The sequence below is a fragment of the Pipistrellus kuhlii genome, unplaced genomic scaffold, assembly GCF_014108245.1.
Source record: "Pipistrellus kuhlii isolate mPipKuh1 unplaced genomic scaffold, mPipKuh1.p scaffold_m20_p_3, whole genome shotgun sequence".
NCBI classification, from domain to species: Eukaryota; Metazoa; Chordata; class Mammalia; order Chiroptera; family Vespertilionidae; genus Pipistrellus; species Pipistrellus kuhlii.
The window spans coordinates 114,215,671-114,242,423 of NW_023425529.1; the positions used below are offsets into that span (position 1 = coordinate 114,215,671).

At 47.7% G+C, this 26,753-nt stretch overlaps 1 protein-coding gene and 1 pseudogene across 3 annotated transcripts in view; one reads left to right on the top strand and one right to left on the bottom strand.

Annotated features, from left to right (window-relative positions):
• The window catches only part of CNMD (chondromodulin), a 31,141-nt gene extending 8,737 nt beyond the window's left edge, over window positions 1–22,404 (bottom strand). For 2 of the 3 annotated variants that reach the window (XM_036457806.2, XM_036457805.2), the window contains exons 1-4: window positions 22,249–22,404; window positions 21,684–21,824; window positions 15,158–15,298; window positions 5,917–6,030 (exon numbers count right to left, since the gene is read on the bottom strand). In XM_036457806.2, the coding sequence (XP_036313699.1) occupies window positions 5,917–6,030; window positions 15,158–15,298; window positions 21,684–21,824; window positions 22,249–22,320 (468 nt within the window). In that variant the 5' untranslated portion in view covers window positions 22,321–22,404. The remainder of the gene's footprint in view (window positions 1–5,916; window positions 6,031–15,157; window positions 15,299–21,683; window positions 21,825–22,248) is intronic. The other variant, XM_036457809.2, reaches the window with a different exon arrangement.
• On the top strand, window positions 15,977–16,074 carry LOC118731001 (annotated as a pseudogene).
• Window positions 22,405–26,753: the final 4,349 nt, after the last annotated feature.

The following is a 26,753-nucleotide window of genomic DNA, read 5'->3' on the forward strand; positions in this document are numbered from 1 at the left end:
GTGGGTTGGGGCAATCAGGAAGGCAGGCAGGCAAGCAGTTGGGAGCCAGCAGTCCTGGATTGTGAGAGGGGTGTCCGATTGACCATTTAGACCTGGTGGGATCAGGTCTAAATGGGCAGTTGAACATCCCTCGAGGGGTCCCAGATTTGAGAAGGTGCAGGCTGGGCTGAGGGACACCCTCCAACCCCATGCACGAAATTTGTGCACCAGGCCTCTAGTAGTATTGTAAAATTAAAACATGTGTGTGATTGGTACTAGCAGGAGCTTTATATGTATCACACATGCATGAGTTAACATTTATTTTTAAACTAGAGGCTCGGTGCATGGATTCGTGCACTGGTGGGGTTCCTTGGCCTGGCCTGTGGGGATGGGGCTGAAACCAGCTCTCCAACATCCCATGAGGGGTCCTGGATTGTGAGAGGGTGCAGGCCAGGCTGAGGGACCCCGATTGGGTGCACAATTGGGGCCAGGGAGAGACTGTGGGAAGGCTTCAGGGCATGTCCGGCCTATCTCGCCCAGTCCTAATCTGCTGGACCCCAGCAGCAAGCTAACCTACTGGTTGAAGCATCTGCCTCCTGGTGGTCAATGAATGTCATAATGATTGGTTGAACGGTTGAATGAACAGTCGGACACTTAGCATATTAGGCTTTTATTATATAGGATTGCCAGTGCGTATTATATGTACCGGCTGGTTGGGTGGTTGGATGGATGGACAGTTAGCCTTTTATATATATAGATGATGACATATAATACATCCATTCTAATCTACATTTTAGAAGGACTAAAGTTGAGAGTGAAAAGAAGAAGAATGTACAACAGCACAAAAATTCAATTATGAAAAGAATATCACTCAGATGAAGAAAATTCAGCAAAAATGTGAAACATTAGTTGTCTGGATTATGCAGTTGTGGGTGATTTTCTTTGTTTTTTTATGTATTTCCCAAATTTTCTATAATGATTAAGTACTTTTATTTTTTTGTTTGTTTGTTTTTAAATGTGAGTTAAAAAAAACAAACTTTTTTTTATTGATTTTTAGAGAGAGGAAGGGAGAGAGAGAAACAGCAACATGATAGCAAAACATTGATCTACTGCCTCCTGCACACCCCCCACTGGGGATCGAGCCCACAACTGTGCCCTGATTGGGAATTGAACCAGCACCCTGTCATTGTATAGGACAATGCCCAGCCAACTGACTCATATCAGCCAGGGCCAAAGTACTGTTTTTAAAAAGAGGGGGGAAAATTGTTTTTATTTTTAAATTTTATTATTATTTTTTAAACTTTATTGTTCAGATTATTATTATTTTTTAAAAATATATTTTATTGAATTTTTTACAGAGAGGAAGGGAGAGGGAGAGAAAGTTAGAAACGTCGATGAGAGAGAAGCTGCCTCCTGCACACCCCCTACTGGGAATGTGCCTGCAACCAATGTACATGCCCTTGACTGGAATCGAACCTGGGACCTTTCAGTCCGCAGACTGAGGCTCTACTACTGAGCCAAACCGGTTTTGGCATATTGTTCAGATTATTATAGGTGTTTCTCTTTTTCTCCCCCATATCTCCCCTGCATCCAGTTCCCATCCCACCCCAGGCCCTTGTGTTCCCCCCCTCCCCACTGTCTACATCCATTGGTACTGCATACATGCATATAAGATCTTTGTCCAGTCTTTTCCTGCACCCCCACACCTCCTTCCCCTGAGAATTGTCAGTCAGCTCCATTTCTATGCCCCTAGTTCTATTACATTCACCAGTTTATTCTGTTCATCCAATTTTTTATTCATTTGATTCTCAAATTCACTTGTTGATAGATATGTATTTGTTGTCACTTTGTTGTTCATATTTTTTTTATCTTTATCTTTTTCTTCTTATTCCTCTTCTTCAAGAATATCCTTCAACCTTTCATATAATACTAGTTTGGAGGTGATGAACTCCTTTAGCTTTTTCTTGTCTGTGAAGCACTATATCTGACCTTCAATTTTAAATGATAGTTTTGCTGGGTAGAGTAATCTTGGTTGTAGGTCCTTGCAATTCATCACTTTGAATATTTCTTGCCACTCCCTTCTGGCCTGCATAGTTTCTGTTGAAAAATCAGCTGACAACTGTATGCATACTCGCTTGTAGGTAACTAATTGTTTTTCTCTTGCTGCTTTTAAGATTCTCTCTTTGTCTTTTGCTCTTGGCATTTTAATTATGAAATGTCTTGGTGTGGTTCTCTTTGGATTCCTCTTGTTTGGGGTTCTGTGAGCTTCCTGGACTTGTAAGTCTATTTCTTTCACTAGGTGGGGGAAGTTTCTTGTCATTATTTCTTCAAGTAGCTTTTCAATATCTTGATCTCTCTCTTCTTCTGGCACCCCCATAATTCAAATGTTGGTATGCTTGAAGTTGTCCTAGAGGCTCTTTACACTATCTTCATATTTTTTGTTTTTGTTTTTTGCAAAAAATATATATTTTATTGATTTTTTTACAGAGAGGAAGGGAGAAGGATAGAGAATCAGAAACATCAATGAGAGAGAAACATTGATCAGCTGCCTCCTGCACACTCCCTCAGAGGGCTGGTGCTGGTGCTGGATGTGCCCACAGCCAAGGAATATGCTCTTGACCGGAATCAAACCTGGGACCCTTCAGTTGGCAGGCCAATGCTCTATCCACTGAGCCAAACCAGTTAGGGCTTACTTCATTTTTTTTTCTTTTTCTTTTTGCTCTTCTGCTTGAGTGATTTTTGCTTCTTCATATTTCAAATCTTTGACTTGATCCTTAGGATCCTCTAGTCTACTGTTGAATCACTGTGTATTATTATTTATTTCAGTCAGTGTATTCTTAATTTTTGACTGGCCCTTTTCCATTTTTTGGCATTCTCACTAAGATCCCTGAAGGTCTCACTAAGTTCCTTGGAGGTTTATAGAGATTTTTGAGTAACCTTATAACTGTGGTTTTGAACTCTATAACCAGTAGTTTGCTTTCTTACATCTCTTTCATTTGTGACATGTTTCTTTGTCTTCTTATTTTGGCTGCTTTCCTGTGTTTGTTTCTATGTATTGGGTAGCTGCTAAGTCTCCTTGAGTTGATAGAGTGGCTTTGTGTAGTAGGTGTCCTATAGGGCACAGTGGCTCAGCCTCCCCAACTACCTGTTGTGGACACTCTTGGTGCACCCCCTTGTGGGCTATGTGCACAGTCTTGTAGTTGAGACTTGATTGCTGTTGGTATCACTGGGAGGAATTGATCTCCAGGCCATTTGGCTGTGGGGACCAGCTTTGTCTACAATGGAAGAGCTGCTGTAAAGGAGAAACCCTTATGTGGCAGGATTTGCTTCAGTGGGGCTTGGGTGCTTACTGAGTCTGCCCCTTGAGTGTGTCTCTTATTGATGTGAAGATTTGTAAACTGGTATGGTCTCACACTGGCCACTGGGTACACTGGCACTTGGGTCTCCAGGGAGGTGCAAAGTCAGCCACTGCCTGGGGCTACCCAGTAAGAGCTACAGAGAGATCTGCAGAATTCTCCTCTTTGTATGGGGTTTGGAAGTGCCCAGACAAGGCCCAGATGTGCAGCAAGGCAGGCTGGTGCTGGTGCTGGTGCTGGATTTTGGGCCTTTTATTGATAGTTTTGGGGCTTTCTGACCCAGCTGCAGCTTGTTTGACAGGTTTTAGGCTGAGAAAGGACAGGCCATTCATTTACAAAAGCCTTTATACACAGCTTGGGTGGGGATATAAATTGGGTTAGGTGGAGTCTCAGGGAAACTCCAGGGAGGAGCAAACAGCAGTGGCTGCCAGTTAGTCCTGCACTGGGGAGGTGCCCGCACAGGAATAATGACCACTGTGAGCACCTCTGTCTGGAAGAAAGCCACCCCTGTGTTCCTGCCCCAATGCCAGACCGTCCAGTTTCTTCTTGTATGTGTCTGGGTCCCCCAGAGTCTCACCTGGCACTGGAGCTCAGAGCAAGTGGGAGCTTGTATCTCCCTCCCGATTAAAAAAGCAGGACACCTGGGTGTCAGCCCATTCTGCGCCTCTGCACCTCCTACCAGCCTCAATGAACTTTCTTCTTCACCTCTCTAGTTGTAGTACTTCAACTCAGCCAGCTTTCCCGTGGTTCTGGATGATAGTTGTTCAGTCTTTTGATTATAATTTTGATATGGTTGTGGGAGGCAGCAAGTACAAGTGTTTACCTATGCCGCCATCTTGGTTTTCAAAAATTGTTTTAAAAAAACCCAGAATATGTACCGCAAACGTACAGCTGGGGGTTTGGTGCTTGTGGAAGGCATGGGTTCCATGTCTCCTGGGGATGCTGCCAAGGATTACAGCCACCACAGGCTTTCTAACAGAAACAGAGCGATCTAAGAGAACAGCAGTGCAGTCAGAGAAGTTCAAGGGTAGAATGAGGTCTTGGTGGCACTGGGAGTTTGCAGTGGGAGGCAGGGCTCTGAGGGCACATGGAGGCAGCTTGGAGGGAGGGACTGAGCCATGAAGGCCAGGCACCACCTCACAGGACGAATGGCTGGGGAAACTGGGAGTAGGAAAGAAACTGGAAGACACACTAACAAGCTTTACACCTCTCTGGTTTGTTTTGCGCTTTTGTTTTGTTCTGTGGTCTGAGATACCTTCCGCTGCTGCTCCTCGGAGGGCAACAGCCGGCCAGTCTCCAGGCACTTCTTACCCTTGTTTTTCCTCTTTTGCCTGAGGGAGCTGGTGCTGGCTTCCCCCTCTCAGGGAGACTGGGAGGACCAAAGGTAATCATAATAAAATTAACAATGATCGCAGCAGCCACCTATTCATTATCTAGTACCGTGGTTGGCAAACTGTGGCTCGCGAGCCTCACGTGGCTCTTTGGCTCCTTGAGTGTGGCTCTTCCACAAAATACCATGGCTTGGGCGAGTCTATTTTGAATAAGTGGCACTAGAAGGAGTTGAAGTTTAAAAAATTTGGCTCTCAAAAGAAATTTCAATCGTTGTACTGTTGATATTTGGATCTGTTGACTAATGAGTTTGCCATCCACGGTACTTCTAGGGCGGTGGGGCGGTGTTGGTACCCCTAGTTTGTTGATGACTAACAGGCTCCCAGAGGTGAAGCCACAGCCACAGCATGCCAGGGCCGGATGTGAACCTACTGTTTTCTGGCGGCAAAGTCCATTCGTGTTCCACCAGATGCTGCCACAACTCAAATGGAAGACAATAATGAATGTGACCACTTTGCAAACCCTAAAGCATTAAATAAATGTAGGCTATTATTGTTAAATGTGTCTTTAAAACTCTTAAAATAAATGTGCAATCCTTAAAATAAGTGTTAATAAAATCAAGCTCAAAGGCAAGCTATTAATAAATGGGAGAGGAGTTATGTCTTTTTTTAAAAATCTCACAAATTTGACACACAGAAAAGAAATTCAACTACATACATGTTGACCTAGCTTCATTGGGTTGAACTTGAACCAACGGGAAGAAGTTGTGGGGGGGAGGCCACCTCAGCTCAAAACGGTTGGAACCTCCTCCCAGGAAGTTGCCTGACCTGCAGGTAAGGCAGAGAGATGCCTCCGGCTCTTTCCCCGCAGAGGCTGGGGCGTCAACTGTTGGGATTTTTGGGGGTGGGGGTGGGGGTGGGATGGGCTTAAGGCCCCTCGGGTGAAGATTCTAACATGTTTTCTTGATCACTGATTGGATAGTTCCCTATCATCAGGCAAATATGGGCCATGTGAAACCATCCCCGTTAAGCATTTTAAAATACGATTTTCCAAAACCATTAAAAGTGCTACATCAGGTAAGCATGACCACTTAGAACCAACCAGGAGAACTAGCATAGTTCAATCCCTTTGGCAGAGAAGAGCTAGAATCTGCATTGTTGTCTCAAACCTGTCGAGGACCTGGAGGCAGAAAGGGCTGTGCCTTCACAGACACGGGCCAAGCCCTCGGGCTGCCCGGGCGGCTGGTACCCACCAGTTCCGAGGCGATGCTCTGCTTGGCCGCGGCGCCCACCTCGGGGACGCGCGCCTTCACCTGCGCTTTGATGTAGCACCTCTCTCCGCCCGCGAAGCGGATTCCGGTGATGCCCTAGGAAAGGAAGCAGAAGCTGAGCCAGCCTTTTATCCACCTGCACGTTTCTTCCACGTACTGAGTACCTACAGAGAGCCAGGCACTGTTCCAGGAACTGGGTGTAGGGATGGACAAAACCGGTGGAAGCTTTGGCCCCGAGGAGCGTAACTCTTAGAATTCTTAACCAAATACATGAAGCTGAGACAGTCAGGTGGTAAGTGCTCTGGAGAGAATAAAGCAGGCGTGAGGGAGGAGTGACTGATGGGGCTTTTGTCAGTGGGGTCAGGGAGGCCTCCACCAGGGGGCGGCATTCCTATGAGATGGAGTAGGTTAATTGCTCCACCTTTCCCTCAAGCTCAGGTGAAAAGCCATCTTTTCTAGGCAGCTCTCTCCCACCATCGCAGGCTACGGGGGCTCCTTTGCCTCTGACTTCTGACCCCCTCCCGCAACCCCATGTCTTCATCCCTCCCCTGGCGCTCAGTGCCAGTGCCTCTATGGTAGCTCCTTGTCAATGTCCTCTCAGGTATAAGCTTCCTGAGATTGCTACCTGAATCTTAGCTCTTTCTTTTGGGTAAATTTCACAAAGATTCCCAAAAGATGTTGGTCCGGTGAATTAATTCCACAAATTCAGATTTCTCCTAAGTTACCAAGCCCAGAGTAAATAGTAAAGGTTTCTACAACACCCAGGAGCTCAGCTTTGCTGCCAGACCTTACCCAAGGACGCGGTGTTTTGTTTTGTCCCCTGTGAGATAGAAACAGTGTCTCCTCGCCTGCGTGGGGACCGGCCTCAGGGGGCGCCTCCCCTCGGGCTCATTCTGGGCTGACAGCAGCGCTGACTCGCCTGGAGCCTGTGGGGCAGCTCAGCATTGTCCCCAGAGTGCTGGCTTCCACCTGCTGTCAGCTTCAGCACTAGCGAGTGGCCAGAACAGCATTAAAGGTCTACAAATTTTTGCCACAATAATGTAGATTGCTCCTCTCAGTATCCTGCTGAGTTGAGAAGATGAGAACTTGTTCCAATGTCAATGCCAAGGAGTGCGGGGGGGGGGGGGGGGGGGGGAAGATCAGCCTTTAGAAATCCAGAATCCTGGCTCAGGATTCAGCCGTCTCCATGGAAAGTGACACCCTGGGTAACCTCAGAGCCAGCGGCCCCACAGACGCTGGTAGGTGGCGCTCTGAGAACGGAGAAGGAAAAGCTCATGCTTCCTACAGCTCCTCATGGATTTGCCTTGGGACCTAATTGGCCATGTACCCACAGGTGACACCCCCCCCCCCCCCCATTTCTCCCAGAGTCACCTCTCACCCAGAGGCGGCGGCCTGATGCCCACTTTTCAGAGGCTGACCGCGGAGGTTTTCGACTCACTGCCCCGTAGGCGCCTGGAGAGAATTTAAACACACAGGTGCCTGGGCCTCTCCCCAGAGATGCCCATGGAATTGGCTGGGGTGTGCCCAGACCCTGGTGTGCTTAAAAGTTCCCCACCTGTTGATCAGGCCAGGCCAGGCTGTGGACCACCTGTTCAGGGGGAAGGAACGTGTTCAGGGGATTAAAGTTTTAAGTGACTGATGTTCATGTCACCCCAAAATTCATATGTTGAAACCTTATCCCTGAGGTGTGGTGGCATCTGGAGGTGATGTATTTGGGAGGTGAGGCCCTCCTGAGTGGGATTCGGGCCCTTATAAAAGGACCTGCTCTGAGGACACAGTGAGAAAGAGGACCCAGGAACCAGGCCCTCACTAGACACCCAATCTGCTGGCGCCTTCAGCTTGCACTTCCCAGCCTCCAGAACTGCGAGAAACCCTTTTCTGTTTAGAAGTCGCCCAGTGGACCTAGGACACAGCCTTTGGATCCCAGTTTCTTCTGTACCAGTTGATCCCAGGCTTTCCCATGACCCCCTCTCACCAGGAGGCCTTGTTAAATGAAACAGCGTTGGGCCCCACTCCTGGAACTGATCAGTCACTCGGTCAGGAGTGGGGGGCTCCCCTTTGCATTCCTAACAAGCTCTTAGGTGCTGCTGCCTAAGGAACACACTCAGAACTGCTGCTCTCCTGGGCCTGTCCTGAAGGTCTACTGCTCTTATTCTGCTTGGAAATCTGGGGTGCCTGGTTTGAAAAACAGAAGGCAGGGGAGGGAGAGAACTGCCACATGTGTCCTCTTAACTGCAAACCCTCATGTCCCCTGGATGTGAGATGGGCCACATGAAACACCATGTAGCCACTGCATGTCCCCAAAGGAGAGAGCAGATTCTGCTCAAGGATTCTCAGCCTGGACTGTGAGTGAGTGAGTTAGTTCTGAGGGTCTGCACTGGGCGAGAGAACTGAGACACCTAGGGAGGGCTCTGTGGGAGAGAACTCGCACATAATAACCACACGTCCAGCTACAAATCCTTATCAAGCAGCCAGATATAATAAGACAGTAAACAGAGGGAACAGAAAAGCACAAGAAAGCCAAGCAAACCTTTTGTGTTTTGCAAACAAACAAGGCTGGTGATAATGAAGAAATTTGCTAACAAAGACAACGAATGAAGAGTCCAATGACCTAACTTTGTTTTATCCTCAACCAGAGATAAAGTTTATTGATTTTAGAGAGAGGAAGGGGGGGGGGAGAAAGGGAGAGAGAGAGAGAGTGAGAGTGAGAGAGAGAGAGAGAGAGAGAGAGAGAGAGAGAGAGAGAGAGAGAGAGAGAGAGAGAAAGAGAAAGAGAGAGAGAGAAACATTGATGTGAGAAACATTGATCCTTTGTTTCCAGTACGTGCCCCATCTGAAAATCAAATCCCGCAACCTTTTGGTACACAGATGCCGCTCCAACTAACTGAACCAGCCAGCCTGGGCTGACCTACAGTCAGGTAATCTCACATTAGTCACATATTTTTTCTTTCTAGGGGATCTCATCTATTTTTGTGGCTTAAACCAGAAGTTCCCAAGGAGGGCAAGGGGTCCTACCCCCAAGGGACACTGCAGAAACCCAGGCCTTTGGTGGCCACGGCCCAGGGAGGCTGGTCCCCGAGCACAGCCCAGAAGGGCCTGAAGAACTGACCGCCGTGGGTCCTGGTGGAAACCTGGTTGGAAGTGTCTGTGCCTAGAACCTGCCACAGTTTTACACATTAACGCAGAGTGATTTTTGACATAGTTTTAATGTACAATAGCTTTCCTGGGAATGCAATTACTGTGAAAACAGAGAGAAAATGGTGTTTTTGTTCACAGTTTGAGAAGATTACCTGGTATTTAATCTGCCAGCACACATTTTCAGCTGTTGGTAGTGACAGTGATTCGACTCCCAGAACAAAAACATGAATTCCATTTTATTATTTCTTTATTTTATCGTTGGGGGCCATAATGATTTTTGAATAAAACCTGGTAGGTAGTTTATCTTTTATTCTCCTCTAGTTTTTTTTTTTTTTTTTTAATAAATTTTTATTGTTCATATTATTACAAATGTTCCTTTCCCCCCCCTTCTCACCCCACCCTCTGCCCTTTCCCCACCCCCCATTGTCCTCATCCATAGGTGCACAGTTTATGTTCAGTCTCTTCCCACATCCCCCTCTCCCCCTTTCCCCAAGAATAAACAGTTCACTCCCCTTCCATACCTCTGATTCTATTATATTCAACAGTTAATATTGTTCCTCAGATTTTTTTTTAGTTTCCTTGGTTTTCAGATTCACTTGTTGATAGTTACGTATTTGTTGTTCATAATTTTTATCTTTATTTACTTTCTCTTCTGAAAGAACCCCCTTCAGCAATTCATATAATTCTGGTTTGGTGGTGATGAACTCCTTTAGCTTTCTTTTATTAGTGAAGCTCTTTATCTGACCTTCGAATCTGAGTGATAGCTTTGCTGGATAGATTATCTTTGGCTGTAGGTTCTTGCTATTCATCACCTTGAATATTTCTTGCCATTCCCATCTGGCCTGCATGGTTTCTGTTGAGAAATCAGCTGACAATCGTATAGATTAGGGGTGTCGAACTCAATCAGAGAAGGGGCCAAAATCTAAAATCCAGCCTAAATCGCGGGCCGAATGGTTTACTGAACAGTCATAAACTGTCATTGTGATGGAAACGCAGTGGAGTGCAGTGATGACAGCGCGGTGCGGGCCACATTGCAAGGCCTGGCGGGACGGATTTGGCCCTTGGGCCTTGTGTTTGACACATGTGGTATAGATGCTCCTTTATAGGTAACTACCTTCTTTGCTCTTGCTTCTTTTAATATTCTCTCTTTGTCTTTTGCTCTTGGAATCTTAATTATGATTTGTCTTGGTGTGGTCCTCTTTGGATTCCTTTTGTTTGGAGTTCTGTGCGCTTCCTGGACTTGTAAGTCTAATTCTTTCACCAGATGGGGAAAGTTTTCTGTCACTATTTCTTTCAGTATGTTTTCGATATCTTGCTCTCTCTCATCTTCTGGGACCCCCATAATTCTGATGTTGGTTCGCTTGAAGTTGTCCCAGAGGTTTCTTGCATTATCTTCAACTTTCTGGATTCTCTGGCCTTCTTGCATCTGCGGAGGAGTGTCTTCTGGCTCTTTATGTTCCAAATCTTTGACTTGATTCTTGCGATCTTCTATTCTGTTTTTAGGACTCCATAAAATATTTTTTATTTCAGACAATGTGTTCTTTATTTCTTGTTGATCCCTTATTATTTCTAGTTGATCCCTTTTCATATCCTCATAGGTCTTGTTTATTTTATCGGCCTTTTCTAGGAGATTCTTGAACAACCTTATAAGTGTGGTTTTGAACTCTATATCCAGTCGCTTTTTGTCCTCCATTTCTTTCGTTTGTGATCTATTTGGTTTAGGCATTTTCGCAGGCAGCTTTCCTGATGAGGCGGGGTTTCAGGGTGGAGCCTACAGCCTTGGCTTCCGTCAGCCCCGCCCTATGCGACTCCTGAGACTCAAGGGTCCTTCAGTACTTGTTGAGAGCGCCTCTGAGAGAAAGGTGCCCTCGATTTTCGCCTGCTGCCAAACTGTCTATGCTCTCCCCCAATGAGTCCAGTATTGGGGTTCAGTTCAGTTGGTAGTGGGATTGGAGGTGGCGTTCAGAGCAGTCTGGAGCCCCTGTCTCCTTCCCGTCAGGGCAATCCCGCGGCACAGCCGGCCGGCCCTTCTCTGCGCGCAGTGTGCGCGCCTCCGGGACCTCCTTTCGCAGCTTCCCTGGAGTCCCGCCTTACAGCCCGGCTCCCTAAGGATGAGCCTGGGTCCCCGGGGTCTGGGCTAGAATTGGGGTTCAGAGCAGTTGGAGCTGGGCCCAGCACAGTCGGAGCTTTTCTCTCCTTCCCGCTTGGGACCGCCAGCCAGGCACGCGGCCTCCCTCCTCTCCGGCTCTGTCGTCTCCACGTGTGCCGCGTGTCTCCGTACCTTGGGCTTTTACAGCTCCTCCGCGCTTCCTTCTGGTTTTCTCCTTGCTTCTTGTAGAATTTCCAGTCAGTCGACTTTCCTGTAGTTCTGGATAATGTCCATTTTATATTTTAGTTGTATTTTGTTGAAATTGTTGTGTGCGGCTGCGGCTAGTTGCCTTCCCGAGCAGCCATCTTGGATTCTTGTCTCTCCTCTAGTTTTTAAACAAAAATTTCAAATATCACACAGTTAAAGGAATTGAATAGCGAACACCCATATTTATCCACAGAATAAATGCTTATTCTGTCTTGATTTCTAACCGAGATCTTTGTTACAGAAACAAGGCCTGAGAGGACCGGTGTACACCAACAGCACCGATGCTGTCGGGGGTCTCACTGCCTAGAAGGGAGCTCTCCCGCGATGAACTAACCAGCGTTTGTGTCCGCAGGGCCTTGGCGAAGACTCCCTGACAGGCTCTTGCCAGGCTCCTGAGTCCTCCTTGTGACTGAGCTGACCGTGGGCTCTGCCTTGGCCTGCTTATTCCATTTTTTTCCAGAATCCTGCTGGGTCAGCCTTGGTCTGAGCACCCTTGATATCTGATCAGCCTGGCCTGCCTTTAGCAGAAAATCCTGTTAGGCCAGTTTAGTGAAGAATTAGTCTACCTCTTAGTAATTTTCCACCTACCAACCTCTGGCTGTGAACCTGATTTTTCTATATTGTGTTTAGAGTTGAGCCCAATCCTTCTCCTCTACTACAAACCCCACAGCAATAGCTCTCCTTGAATAAAACCTGCCTCACCTTCTCTAACAAATGTTCTGAGTTGCTTTTTCTTAAATGGCGCAGAACCTGCAGCCCTTTGTTCTGTGCTGTTCTCTCTCAGGAGGTCTTTTTTTTTTTACCTCCAGTTCTACTAAAATCCCGGCAGGGTCCTGAGTGAGCAGGGAAGCCGTTCACTTACAACTCAGAACCTTTTCCAACCTGGTCCCACCTGCACCCTATCCCCTCCCCTCCCCACCTTCAGCACATTGGGTTCCGTAGAACTCCAGGGCAGGCCTGTGAATTTGCATGCAGCATTCTTAAAGGCCTGCCCCTCCTTTTCTGCTGACTGAGATCCTAATCATTCTTGGAGACCTGGTCCAACCTTCGCCCCCTCTGTAAAACCCGCTCCAGCCCCTGATCAGCAGTGATTGCCTCCCCTCTGCTCTCACAGCTCTCTGCTCCATGCTCAGTCAGAGCGCTTCCTTGGCCACCTCTGAGTGGGTGTCTGCCTCCTGGGCTGGAATGGAAGGTCTTTGGTGTGTGTGTGTGTGTGTGTGTGTGTGTGTATGTGTGGGAGACAAGTGTCAGTCGTCTTTGCATCCCTTGCACACAGTAGGTCCCAATAAATGCTTCTTGAATTTGGTTTAAAATATTGGGGAGTTATGCAGCTACCATAGTGGTGGATTCATGTGTTTTCAAAAGTCCATGCTTACCCTGGCTATTGTGGCTCAGTGAACAGAGCTTTGGCCAGCACAACACAGGGTCTCGGGTTTGATTCCCATTCAAGGGCACGAATGTCAATCCCTGACCCCTATTGGGTGTGTACAGGAGGCAACCAATTAATAGATCCTCCCTTCCCTCAATTGATGGACAGACATCGTGTACACCAACAGCACCGATGCTGTTGAGGGTCAGCATCTGACCCCACCTGCGGCCAGACATTCCTGAGCTCTGAACCACCAATCAGCACCTGCCAAATACCCTAAGCCCCCATTCCTAAGTCCCCAGGTCCCTAATCAATCAGCATGTGCTGAGTGCCCTAAGCCCCACCCTCTATCCTTAAAGGTGCTTGTAAGCCCCTTGCTCGCTTGCTCTTCCGCTCCTGTCCATGGAAGCAGCCGGCAGGGATACCCTTCCCTCCAATGAAGCCCGTGTGTCCTGCCATCCCAGTCCCCGGTCTACCTTCTCTATTTAATCCACATGTGTCAAACACAAGGCCCGCGGGCCAAATCCGTCCCGCCAGGCCTTGCAACGTGGCCCGCACAGGGCTGTCATCACTGCACTCCGCGTTTCCATCACAATGACAGTTTATGACTGTTCAGTAAACCATTCGGCCCGCGATTTAGGCTGGATTTTAGATTTTGGCCCCTTCTCTGATTGAGTTCGACACCCCTAATTTAATCTATCACCAATCACTGTGTTTCTCTCACATCTATGGCTCTGTTCCTGTCTCTCTCTCAAAAACCCTCCCACTCCATCCCTTCCACTCTCTCTAAAAATGAATAAATATCTTCAGGTGAGGATCAACAACAAGAAGTCCAGGCTTGTTTAAACCCAGAAGAGGTTCTATTCATCACAAAAATCTAGAGAAATGTGGAAGCTATCCAACAGAATTGATCAATTTATAAAATATGTTTGGCCCTTTTGGCCTCAGAGAACCATTATCAGAACCAAAGGATTAGAAAACAGAGGTGTAGGTTTTGAATTAAAATATTTAAAAAGTCTATTGCTAATATATATATATATATATATATATATATATATATATATATATATATATATACTTCTTAATAGAGATGGGTCCTTTTTTATCCAGTTGTGCATATCTTGGTATTGTGGTACATCATACGTGTTCAATTTTGTTTTGAATTGAATAATGCGTGTATGGGAGTCACACTTTATAATTTTATGTTGAGTAATAGAAAGAAAAATGCTGTTACCTTTTTCTGCGTCTTGCAGTAAAAGCCTTTAATACGTCCAGAGAAATTACCGCTGTGCACTGAGCAGAACTGACTGCAAAGCTCTGACTGGACGAGGAGCAGCTGGGCCCATAGGGCTGCGGTGCCGTCCCAGGGCCGAGCCGCCTGAGCACAGCCAGAGCTCGTTATCAGATAATATCTAACCTCACCAGGGATCTAATGCGGCATCTGTGTGGTATTCAAAAGGGCCTGTGAAATGTGTTTTGGTATCAACAAGGGGAGTTCTTTCATTCCGATGATAAAAATCACCTCTAGTTTTCCTCATCAATCAGAAGAAGACTGTTGGGTGAGATGATTGTGGACCAATAAATGATCAGAAGAAACATTATTTTTCAAGTCTTCATTATGAAGATTCACCTATTCCAGCTGCAGGTTTAACAGGAGAGCACAAATATCGGCGTGCTTCCTTATCTTAGAGCGTGAAAGAGAAGAGGGTATTTATGTCGGCAAACAGAAAAGTCGGCCTGCAGTGACAAACTGCTTTGCAGATGGACACTGAAGCATCGACGCTTAGCTCAGTGTCTCAAATTGCCTGTAAGCTGAATTTTTTAAAACAAACATGGCTGAGTTTTTCAAAAGAGACCAGAATGTGCTATCTGTTATAGGCAGTAATCAGAAAATTTATGATGAAAAACATAAAATGCTAATTTTATAGATTAAATGGGAAAACTACAAAATTGAGAAAAGCATAGGATAGGCTCTACCGGTATTTGATTATTAGGTCATTAAAATCTCCATCCTCTCTATAAGTTCAAAAAAAGAGTTTGCCACTATCGGATAGTGTGGGTACTTTATTCACCGTGTTGTGGATAACTGCTTGGAAATAAATAGCTCTTGTATGTGTTTCTGCCAAGACTTCATATAGTTCCAAGAACTGTTCTTTTCAATGCCAAAGTGTTTTTTTTTTGTTGTTGTTGTTTTTTTTTCCATTTTGAAAAGATTAAAAACAAAGAGCAACCCTTTCTCAGAGAGAATCTGCCATGAGAACCGGTCACCGACAGGATGTGTGTGAGAGGTGCTTCTCCCTGGGTGAGCAAAGCCCCCAGGCTGCCTGGTCAAACTCTCTAAGTGCAGGAACAATACTCACATTCTGGAAATCATTGACTTCAGTGGCCTCTTCAGCTCCATGTCCCATCTTAAAGGTCTCCAAGTTGTTTCCGGGATCTATTTCCATTGACCCATCTTGTAATTTCCCATTGATGCTCATGGTGTAATGGACATTGTAAATCTGGAAGTGAACATACGACTAGTGAGCTTTCCTTTCAGAGCAACTCAGGGACTATCTCTGGACCTGCAGTAAATGAGGTAGCTTTCACATTTGCCAGAGATACACCAAATCATCCTTGAGAGAAACATATTTGTATATGAGAACTTACCTACATACTAATAATTTAATACAATGAATTCTTTAAGAACACCTTAAAAAGTGCTTGCTTCTGTAGCACATATACTAAAACTAGATGCCCGGTGCACAAAATTCATGCATTGGGGAGGGGAGAGGGGTTCCCTCAGCCCAGCCTGTACCCTCTCCAACCTGGGATCTCTCAGAAGATGTTTGACTGCCTGCTTGCCTGATCATCCCCAATCACCTCTGCCTGCCTGCCTGATTGCCCCTAACTCTTCGCCTGCTGACCTGATCTCCCCTAACTGCCTCTACCTTGCCCCGAACCCAGGACCCAGGATTCCCTCTTCTGGCCAGTCATAGATACCAGGACCCATGCTTCCCTCCCTCTGGCCAGCTGTAGGCACCCAGGACCTGGGCTGGCTTTGTCCGGGCTGGCCACAGGGGACCTTGGGTGGGCAGCTTGTCCCTCTCCCAGGCTGCAGCCTGGCTGGTCCCCATTCCTCTCTCCCCAGTTTTGAGTGTCTGAGCCATTACAATGTGAGGGAGTGACAACATTTGCATATTAGCTCTTTATTATATATATTGGAACTATACAGAGAAGGTTAGCATGGCCCTTAAGCAAGGGTGATGTACAAATTCATGAAACAAATTCCATATTAAAGCAAATAAAAAACTCCCACAGAGAACACATTTTAAAAAAAGAAGTAAAACCTTTGACAGTCTCTGATACTAATTCAGATAGGTTGGTGACTCGCAATCCTGGCTCTGCGTAGAAGCATCTGAGTGGAATCTCCAGCTACCGTGCCTGTGGTTCCTTCGGGCCAGTCAAATCAGAATCCATAGGGTTAGGGCCTGGGCACAGATCTCTCCTCTCTCTCTCTCTCTCTCTCTCTCTCTCTCTCTCTCTCTCTCTCTCTCTCTCTCAGAGAAAATTCCACTATGCAGCTAGAGTTGATGGATAAATGGAAATGGATGAGGTAGAGGGTTAACTTGGATATTAAGTGAATAAGTGAACAAGTCTGCCGAGGCACAATTTGAAAGTTTAAAAAATATCTTTTGGTTAAGATTTGGCATGGGATGTGGTATATAGGAAGGACTGCAGACCAGACTGGGATTGCCTCATATAGAGCAGCCTTTGCAGGGAGCAAGGTCAATGTGCACATCTGTTTCAGCTCAAAGTGGGAGTTACTCATTTCAATGACTCGGTGGTGCGGGCGTATGGGGTTGTAGGGCATTTTGTTATGAGATATGTGGGGGAGGGGGAAGGCTTGGCACTGTAGGTGGGCACTGGTCCAGGAATTAGAAAGACAGGTGGCCACACCACCCATCCCTGGGTCTTGGGAGTCTCCCTGAGTGTAAAATGTTGGGCCTCATAGGTGGTTTTTCATTTATGACTTTAAAGCTCCGAGGTTTCAGAGGTGGTCCAGAGCTGAGGGTGGCAGAGCAGGTGGGACTGTGAGTCTCCTTTCTTCCCGCTCAGCTACAATTTAAGCAGAGCCACTCAGCTTCTGTTTTACTTATTGGATTTCTGAGTACAATCTTAAGAAAATAAAAACAAAAACAAAAAACCTTTACCACTAAATTAGATGATTCCAAGGACTCTCTTGGTTAGACGTTGTGGTAGTACTCTACTTTAAAAAATAATTCCTGCTCAGTGTGCTGCTGCCTGCTAGAATGTTCTCTGAGTTGTGGAATGGTAGGCGGGTTTCTTTTCTTCTTTCCTTACTTTTTCTGACTTAGAGGCATATATATGTATATATATTTTATTTTATTTATTATTATTATTTTTAATATATTTTATTGATTTTGTACAGAGAGGAAGGGAGAGAGATAGAGAGTTAGAAACATCAATGAGAGAGAGTCATTGATTGGCTGCCTCTTGCACACCCCCTACTGGGGATATGCCCGCAACCCAGGTACAAGCCCTTGACCGGAATCGAACCTGGGACCTTTCAGTCCCCAAGCCGATGCTCTATCCATTGAGCCAAACTGGTTTCGGCTATGTATATATATATATTTTATATATAATATAGCTCTTGTATGATACTAGAGGCCCAATGCACAAAATTTGTGCATTTGTGTTGTCCCTAGGCCTGGCCAGTGATTGAAGTGCGAGCGTCTAGCATGGTATGACAGGTCCCAGCTGACCTCAGGACCTGGGCAGCACCTGGGCCCCTGCTTGCACCTGCTTTGGCCTGGCTCTGCCCGCTCACCTGCTCCACCATCCCGCCATGGTCCGGCTCTTGTCGGGGCCCATCAGGGCCAGCAGGGCCTCCACTGCCACCTGCTGCCAGAGCCTTGTCATGTTCTGTGCTGCCCCCTGGTGGTTGAACTCCCAGTGGAATGACCGCCAGAGGGGACAATTTGCATATTAGGCTTTCATTATATAGGATGCAATATATAAATTCTTTAAAGGGGGAAGGGATGAGAACTGATGAAAGACATTTGCTACTGTCAGTAGGTCATTACCACAAATAGCTCAGATCCAATTCAAGTCTGATTTTGTTTCTCCTTGTGAAGAATGACTGCTACATGAACAAACACAGGGAAAGGATCTGCTGTGATTGGATCATGACTTGTGGGGAACTCATTATTACAAGACCCACAGGCCATGCTTTCATTTTATCAGTGCAAATGCAGAGATTGTAGCCTTCCAGGCCGCAGCCTTCATTCCTCAGAACAGAAGCTGCTGCGTGCTAGCTCCACCACGGAGCTCCTCCCTGCAGCTCAGGGCCCCCCTGGGGCTGCCCAGGAGAGAGCCACTTCCCCGGTTCTGGTTTAGTGCAGCGGGAGCCGAGCCCACCACCCTGGTTTCACTTGGCAGCTCAGGTGGCCTATGCGATCAGCCCCGTTTGGAAAACCTGCTTTCTCTGGCTGAGCCAGTGCCTTCTTCAGGTTTAGACAGCAGATCGCCCTGCCCTTGTGTTCTCTGAGCAGCTACTGCGGCAGACAGCACTCTGTTGTTCCTGCCGGCACCGCGTCCTTCACTCAGGCCCACAAGGCTCTTTTCTGGAAAGCACTGCACCATAAGCTTCACTGGGGAAGCAAGGCCAAACTTAAGGAATCAGTGATGTCCACCTTTTAGCAGGTCTGAAGGAGACAAGATTTCCACACTAGAAGAATGGCTTGTGGTCATAAATTTCACTTCCCTCCACCACTCCCTGTGTCACCTTCCTCCCATCAAAGGCGTCCTGGCCCATCAAAGGCGTCCTGGCCAAGCACAGGCATTGCATCCTTTCTCCTGCAGCTCCAGTCCATCCTTTATACGCAGCCCACAGCCTGCGTGGGGCGGCAGCGGGAGGTCTGTGCCCCCTGAGGCTATGGGGCAGTGGTGGTAAACAGTCTGAAATTATTTCCAAAGCACTGGGCCCCGAGCTCAGAAGGAGGCTGGGCTGAAGAAGCAGTAATCACATTATTCCCTCTACACTGATGGCGCTGCAGGCACCTAAGGCTATTTCTATCCAAGCACAATGAAGTTTATTATTTGCCAAAATCCTGCTCGATATGGTGCCTTTTGCAGCCAAGGATACCTGCTAATGAGTTTCTAATAAAGCCTGGCTTCTCTGAGATTAATTACATAATGTTTAGGACAATGTCTAGAAAAATCAGTCTGAGAAGGAAGGCCCCAGCAATGATCTCACTCCCTATCCCACAGGGTAGGGTTGTCAGCTATCTCATATGGGTGGGAATTGCCCATACATCAATGCCTCGTTCTGTGTACAATAATGTTCTATGTCTGAAACATGGCCTCAGTATTTGAGCCTAGACACTTGTCCCTAATTATTAGCACTTGGATTCTTCATAGTCTCCAGCTGACTTCAAGTATGTAAACCTGTCCTCTTAGGATTTACCCATATGAAAGAGATAGAAGGTGAATTACAGCTGGTTAAGTCAAAACAGAAGAGCAGCCCTGGCCAATTTGGCTCTGTAGATAGAGCATTGACCCGCAGACAGAAGGTCCTAGGTTCAATCCCTGGTCAGGGCAACATGTCTGGTTTGCAGGCTTGATCCCTAGTAGGGGGTATGCAGGAGGCAGCCAATCAATGATTCTCTCTCATCATTGATAATATTTCTTTCTCGCTTTCCTCTCCCTTCCGCTCTGAAATCAGTAAAAATATGTATTAAAAACAAAATAGAAGAACAGAGATAATCCCTAAGAATTGTGTAGTCCATTTGGTTGACAGAGACCTGCCTTTGTTTATTACATTTTGTTTGGGCTACTTAGATTTGTATCCAGGGAAAGCAACCTGTGCATATGCTGGGCATAGATGGTGCCAAATTTGTTGTATTTAGTATTTTATGATTTGTTTTTCAGACTTAAGTAATCTGGATCTGCATCGAAGTGAAAAACAAAACAAAAGAAAACAAACCACTGCAGTGTTCTTCATTCTCCTGCTTGTCTAGGAAACAGTGATAACTTTGATTGTCGGCAATAAAATATGGTACACTATTCCTCTGTATTCTTAGAATTTAATACTGCTCTCTTGAACCAGATAATCAACTGTCTTGCAAGGAAGTAAAAGATATGAAAAAAGGGAGTCCAGTTATTCAGTAAGATCTTTCAATCTCTCTTTTTAGAAGCTTGTCAGTTAGCTGTGTTTGCCTTGAATGCCAAAGATATTCATTTACATATATCACATGACCAAAATCTTTACCAAAAAATAAAAAAATAAAAATAAAACCACACACATACAAAAAAAATCCCAAAGCTATTTTTATCCCCAAGTGACCTGTAGCATTGAGGCTTTGTCATTTAAATGATAGCATCAAATACTATACAACTTCCCAAGGGATGACAATCTAAGCTCTGCTATTAATGGAGATGTAGATATTGAAATCGTTCCCATGTTCAGTTGCTGCTTTCAAATATGAGCATCTGGCCCGGCTTCCATATTTAAAACACAAATACATTAAGGCACTTTTCAAATGTACACAAAATACTGTGCAGTTCTGATCTCACAAATCGATGCTGGTAAATTTGATATAGTCTCTAAAACAGACTCCACGCTAAATGGCATGCTTATCTACATTAGGCATTTGAGTTAAAAATACAAATTAGGCGGGGACTGCAGAAGATGTTATGCGTAAAATGGTTGAATTGCTTTCAGCACCATTTTCTCTAAGTACTGGAATTCGTTCACGCTTTGAATTTCACGGTGGGAGAGGGGGGGGGAGCAGCAGTCACAGATCCTGTGAGGGCAGTGATTAAGAACCTGCCTTTTGTGTGTGCCCCGGAGATGAAGTTTTTTTCCATCAGTCCAGATAAGCTTCTGCCAGCCCTGGCGATGGTCATAGAGATAAAATGCCCCCCTTTCCATAGGTGAACAAAATTCAGGCTGCTTAGAAAACACACTGTAACTCTGCCCGGCCAAGTTAGAAGCACCTTTTATGATCCTCGAGGGCCCTGGAGCTTTAAAATAAATAGTTGCAAGCAAAGAAAGCAGGACGGCAGTCCGTGAAACAGTCACCATTAAAACACACGTGACTAGGCTAGTAGGCCAGAATGGATTTTTAAAGAGATTTGCCACTTTAAAGGAAGTTACACATCCAAACCTTCCCCTCCCCTACTCCCCCCCCCCCCCCCCCCACACACACACACATCTCAGAGCAGAGCAGGGTGGAAAAGCACATTACCGAATGGGACACACGCAAAGGAATAAGCAAACAAACAAAAACTCCTGGAAGGTCAAATTTGTTCCCAAACACTAGGTCTTCACTATTTTTGTCCCAGGTTCTTAAAGTCACAGCCCTCCTCAGGGGGCCTTCCTGGAATAATATTTTATTGATTTTCCACAGAGAGGAAAGGAGAGGGATAGAGAGTTAGAAACATTGATGTGAGAGAACCATCAACCAGCTGCCTCTTGCTCACCCTTTACTGCGTATGTGCCTACAACCAAGGTACATACCCTTGACCGGAATGGAACCCGGGACTTCTCAGTCCGCAGGCTGATGCTCTATCCACTGAGCCAAACCAGTCAGGGCTAGTAGGTACATTTTAATATTGTCCTTTAAAGCCCTGACTTGCTTTTCTGCAATGTGTCCTGAGAGCAGAAAGCAGAGTAGCGGAGTTGGAAGGCGGAGGGCAGAAGGTGCCCCGAAAACCAGAGGAAAGCAGACGCCTGGACCAGTGGCCCCCCCGCGCGGCCCGGCCTCTGGCGCCACCTAGCGGGGAACAGGAGCGTGACAGGGAGGACCCCACCGCCCCGCGCGCCTTGGGGTCCAGCGCGCCTCCCCGCCCTGGCCCTGCGCTAAGTCCCCCCAGACTTACGTGGTTGTCACTCCCCTTCCAGAAGTAAAAGGCCCCGATGGCCCCGAAGAGCAGCAGCACCGCCCCCGAGATGAGGACCACAGCTCCGACCTTGAGCAGCCGCGCGGGGCCGGCGGGCTTCACGGTCACCGTGGCGTACGCCTGCGGGCGGGGACGGAGGGGACCGATCCCATCTGCGCCGCCCGCACCCGGAGGTCCCCGCGCCGCACCTCCCCCCCCCCCCCCCCCAGCCAGGACAGGGGGCGCCCCCTCTCGGGCTCCCTCCCTGGCACTCAGGCGTGGATGCCCCCCGAGAACCCAGCTTTCCGCGGTGCAGGGCCACCCGCCACCCCGTGGATCTGCACTCGCCGCCGGCCACAGGACGCCCCTCCGGACACCCTTGTCACCCTCCCCTCACACCTGCCTGTGGGCCCGGTGGCCCCTGCACACGCGCCCCCCTCCCCACTCTCGTGGGGCGTCACCACCCACCTCGCTCCCAGCGCCCACAGTCGGTGGCGCAAACCCCTGACGCCCTTCCCCTGCGAGTGGACTACCCCGGCCGCGGGCGGGGACCCCCGGGACTCACCGGGGGGCTGCAGAACTCCATGTCGTCAGGCCCTACCAGGGCGATGGGGACTTTGTCCGAGCTCTCCGCCATGGCTGCGGTCACAGGAGGGGACCCTGCGAGGCCGGCGCGCGCCCTGGCTCTGCCCGCTGCCCCGACGTGCGGGCTTTTCAACTCCCCGTCCGCCCGCCCGGGACAGCCCAGCGGGCCCACCCCTTCAGAGCCTCCCGCTCCCCTCCCTCCTGTCCCTGCAGCCAGGGCACACCTTCTCTCCTTCTTGTCTACTGACCCCCCTCCCCTCCCAACAACCACATTCCAGCAAACCAGAATGTGTTCCGGGTGGGGATGGGGGTTAGGTGGGTGCGTAGACCAGGATGCCGAGTCCTGTGTGCTCCGCCACGAAATGCTAAGTTGCCAGGACTCTTTCTCCTGTCCAAGGATCTCCTAAATAAACGTCCGAGGGCTCCGCGGTGCTCCCGGCTGTGTCTCTGTACCGGCGGCGCAGGTGGGACAGGACAGAGGGGAGAGCAGGGTCCTGCAGGTGGACAGGGGCGCTGGCCTAGGTGTGCCAGGTTCACACCAGCCTGGAATGGCTGGGTGGCCCCTGCTATTAGAACGTCTTAGAGATGGCTCCTGGTTACCAGCTTCTCTAGGAGGCTTAGGGGGCAGTACAGCGGCAGCAAAAGTGGGGCCAAGCAGAGGGAAGGAGTGGGGAGACGGGAATAGAGGGCATCCTGGTTGATTGTCTAAGTTAAACCAACAACAGTGGCAGAACCTTTTCTGCAAACACTGATACTGTATGTCCAAAGGAATAACTCCATATATTCCTTCGGATGTAACAGGAGATGCAATCTGCCACACTAGGAGGACATGGCACCTCCTTTGGGTCCACGCTTCATTAATTCAGTCTGGCTTCTGGCTCGTGCAGAGTCCTCTGCTGATGAGAAGGAGGGGGTGGGGTGGGTGGGGGTGCGTGGGAGGGGCTGTTTCTGAGCAGAGGGAGATGGTGGGCAGGAGGAAGTGTTGCTTGGGGGTGGATGTCCGTGAGAGGGAGGACTTGTGACAAGCAGGATGACCCTGGGTGGGGGGAGAGGAAGCCTTCCACAGGAGAATCCACAGGACTCAGCAGGCACCAGGCTGGGATACTGAGGCTTTAGGCTCCCACATTTCTAAGTTCTTCTAGATTGACTAATAATTAAATGAACTAGAGAAAGATTATCAGGAGAAAATAAGCACTTTTTTAAAAACATGTCTGCATATTCGGGGATTCTATAAGAATATGGAAACAGATGGGACAGTTGGTGCGTCTATGCCATCTGGAGCTAAGGAGGTGTGTGTGTGTGTGTGTGTGTGTGTGTGTGTGTGATATCGTGGTTTGTGACTTCAAAAGGGCAGGATGGCAATTCACATGGAGATGGGAAAATCAAATGGTAAACACATTTGCTGCACCATCTTGTACAATGGGACACAGAGAGGACTTGATTAAAAGGTCATTGGCCCTAGGGGTTTGGCTCAGCAGATAAAGCATCGGCCTGTAAACCAAAGAGTCCGAGGTTCAACTCCAGTCAAGGGCTTGCACCTCAGTTAGAAGCTCCTCCCCTGGCTCTGGACAGGGCTCCCGCAGGAGGCAACCAATCAATGGGTTTCTCTCTGTCACATGGATGTTTCTCTCTCTCTTTCCCTCTCCCACTCTCCCTAAAAATCAATGGAAAAATATTTTGGGGCAAGGATTAACAAAAACAAAATAAAGGTAAACTTTAAAAAATAAAATAAAATAAAATAAAATAAAATAAAATAAAATAAAATAAAATGGCCTTATGAGGCCCCTCCCCCCCCCCCGTCTACCACACTTAGTTTATCTTAAACTATGGCTATCTATGGTGATATTGCCCTTACTGGAGCAGGCCTTCTCGCTAATGGTTTAGGCTGCTGGGGAGGGTAAAACATTTTCCTGGAATCTTTTGTTTCTTGAAAACAGCCAGTTTAAAATACTATCCCAGAAGACATCTTTTGGGGTGGCAAATTCTGCTCCCCCTCAAGCCCTAGGAGGATTGGGCCAGTGATAGGAATCCAGGGGAGATGCGGATGTTGTGAGGGGCAGTTTTGAGAGAGTGGATACTGTAGGATTGGTTTTAGACATGTTGATCCCTGACTGGGGGGGAAGGGGAGGAGAAAGGGGGCGGGATGTCCTGAGCCTGCCTCGGGTTCAGACCAGCCGACACTAGTCTGCACATCCCGCTAGGTGTAAGGTGCTGGGAACTCCAGGAGGACTCAGTAAGAGATGGTGCCCAGGGCACTGCCAGGGCAGAGTTCAAAGACATCTTTTCCCCATGGCACTTGTCATGGGAATTTCAGAAGGATAAACGGAAGTCACAGAGGGGTTGGGAGATGATCCAGGACAAAGTCATGATGAGAGAAAAAAGGAGAGTTTGGGAAGGATGGGTCAGCAGTGTCAAATGCAAGCAAGAAGGCCGCTGGGTTCAGGGTTGGGCGTGCACAGGAACCAGGACCACAGTTTTGCATGCTTTATTGGCACAGAAGACATATTGCAAAGGGTGGTAGAGTGACTTAAATATTTGCAACCCATAGCACAGTCAAGGAACTAATTGTCTTGCACAGAGAGTTCTTAGGGTTCCTTAGAGGACCAACAATGTAATAAGACATAGGAACAGACAATGCACAGCAGGAGAAATTTAAATGACTCTTAAACGTAAGAAAAACGCTTGACCCCATTCATGAAAAGAAAGGCAAACTGAAAGTATTCTTTCTCAGCTATCAGACTTGCAAAAATAAAAACACTCGTTAAAACAATCTGTTGAGGGTCTGATGGGAAATGAGGCCCTCCCATACATTGCTGTGGTGGGGGAATGGGTACAACTTTTATGGAGAGCAATTTAATTCCAGAATGCAAATGCAATTTCATTTCTGTGGACTTAGCCCACAGACGCGCTCACAGGGCGGAGAGATCCGATGTGCAGGGAGAGTCCTCGCAGCATGCCTGCCGGAACCGAGGGCGGCAGCACCTCCATGTCCACAGGGAGCATGCATGGTACCTGCCCGCAGAGCGTTCTTGGCAGCCATTGAAAAGAACGAGGCCGCTTTGGATTCGCTCATGTAGAACTCGCTACGATATGTTAAGTGAAAAAAACCAAGGGTAGGAAATGTGCATAAACCTCTCCATTTGTGTAAAACAAAAGAAAACAAAGCGCAAACAAGGATATGCGTGGGCATTCGCTCTCTGGAAAGAGAGCCGGGATGGTGGTAGCAGCTTGCCTCTGAGGAGCAGGGTGGGGCTTGGGGACACAATGGAAGGAAGATGTTTCATTGTGTACCTTCTGGGACGTTTTGAACACTATATTATAAACATGCATTAACTTCTCAAAAATGAGTGAATTAAAAGAATAAATATCAGTGGGTAGCTGGACAGGAAGTGACTGCTGCAGAGACCGTTTTCTCGAGAGCTTTGGCATTGAGGGGAAGATGAGTATAAGCGGAGCAGAGCACAGCAGTGGCTGATTGGGCACAAGGATGGGGGGGGGGGGGCAGGGAGACCAGTTGCATCCTCTGAGCACATTTCCCTAAAGTTGGCCTATTTTCAACAATGTTAAGATAATATATCTCCATGATGATGGTAAGAGTTATGAAAAGACAAACAAGGGCAGCAGTAAGGAAGCAGGAAGGCCCATGTCTCAGTTCGCTCCCGTCGGCCCACTCTCTGGGTGGACCCAATCCAGAGGCTCACTCCCAAGAGCGTAGAATCCTCATGCCAGGTTCTGTGCCAGCTCTGGAAACACAGCAGCAAGCACACAGATATGGTCCCTGCTCTTGAGGAGCTCACAGAGACAGCCATTAACAGGTAGTCACAGAGTAAGGGTGTTACTTTCCCTGTGGTAAAGGACAGGAGGAAAATGCACAGGGTGCCCTGTCATATGACATGTAATCTACTCCGGGCGGGGAAGGGTCAGCACCTGAGGACGTGCCATTTCAGCTGAGAACCGAAAGAACAGGAGTTTTCCAGGTGGAGAGGAGCGTCGGGGTGGGGGAAAATGGAGGGACCGTGTGTCAGAAGGCTCTGAGGTGGAAAAGAGCTTGCCATTGGAAGGAAGAGAGAGCCACAGGAAGAACGGCGGGAGATGAGGCTGCAGAGAGGCAGTGTCTCGAAAATGGGTCTCGGTCAGGGTAAGGACTTTAAAATGTTTCCTCAGAGTATTGGGAAGTCATCAAGGGCATTGACAGTGAAATGGCACGATCAGCCTGCATTTTAAAAACACGGTTTTGGCCACCGTGTGGTGAAATGATTCCACTGGGGGAGGCATGAATGAAAGGGGCAGCTTTTTTATGAGGCTCTTCCAGTGGAGCAGGTGAGAGATGATGGTTGTCAGAACTAGGAAGATTATAAATGAAGGAGATGGGAAGGAATGAAGGGGTGTGAGATCTACCTTGGAGGTAGAATCAACACACTCTGGAGATTGAGCACGAGGCATGTGGGAGAGGCAGGGGTCAGGTGGCGATGTGCTTGGTGGTGT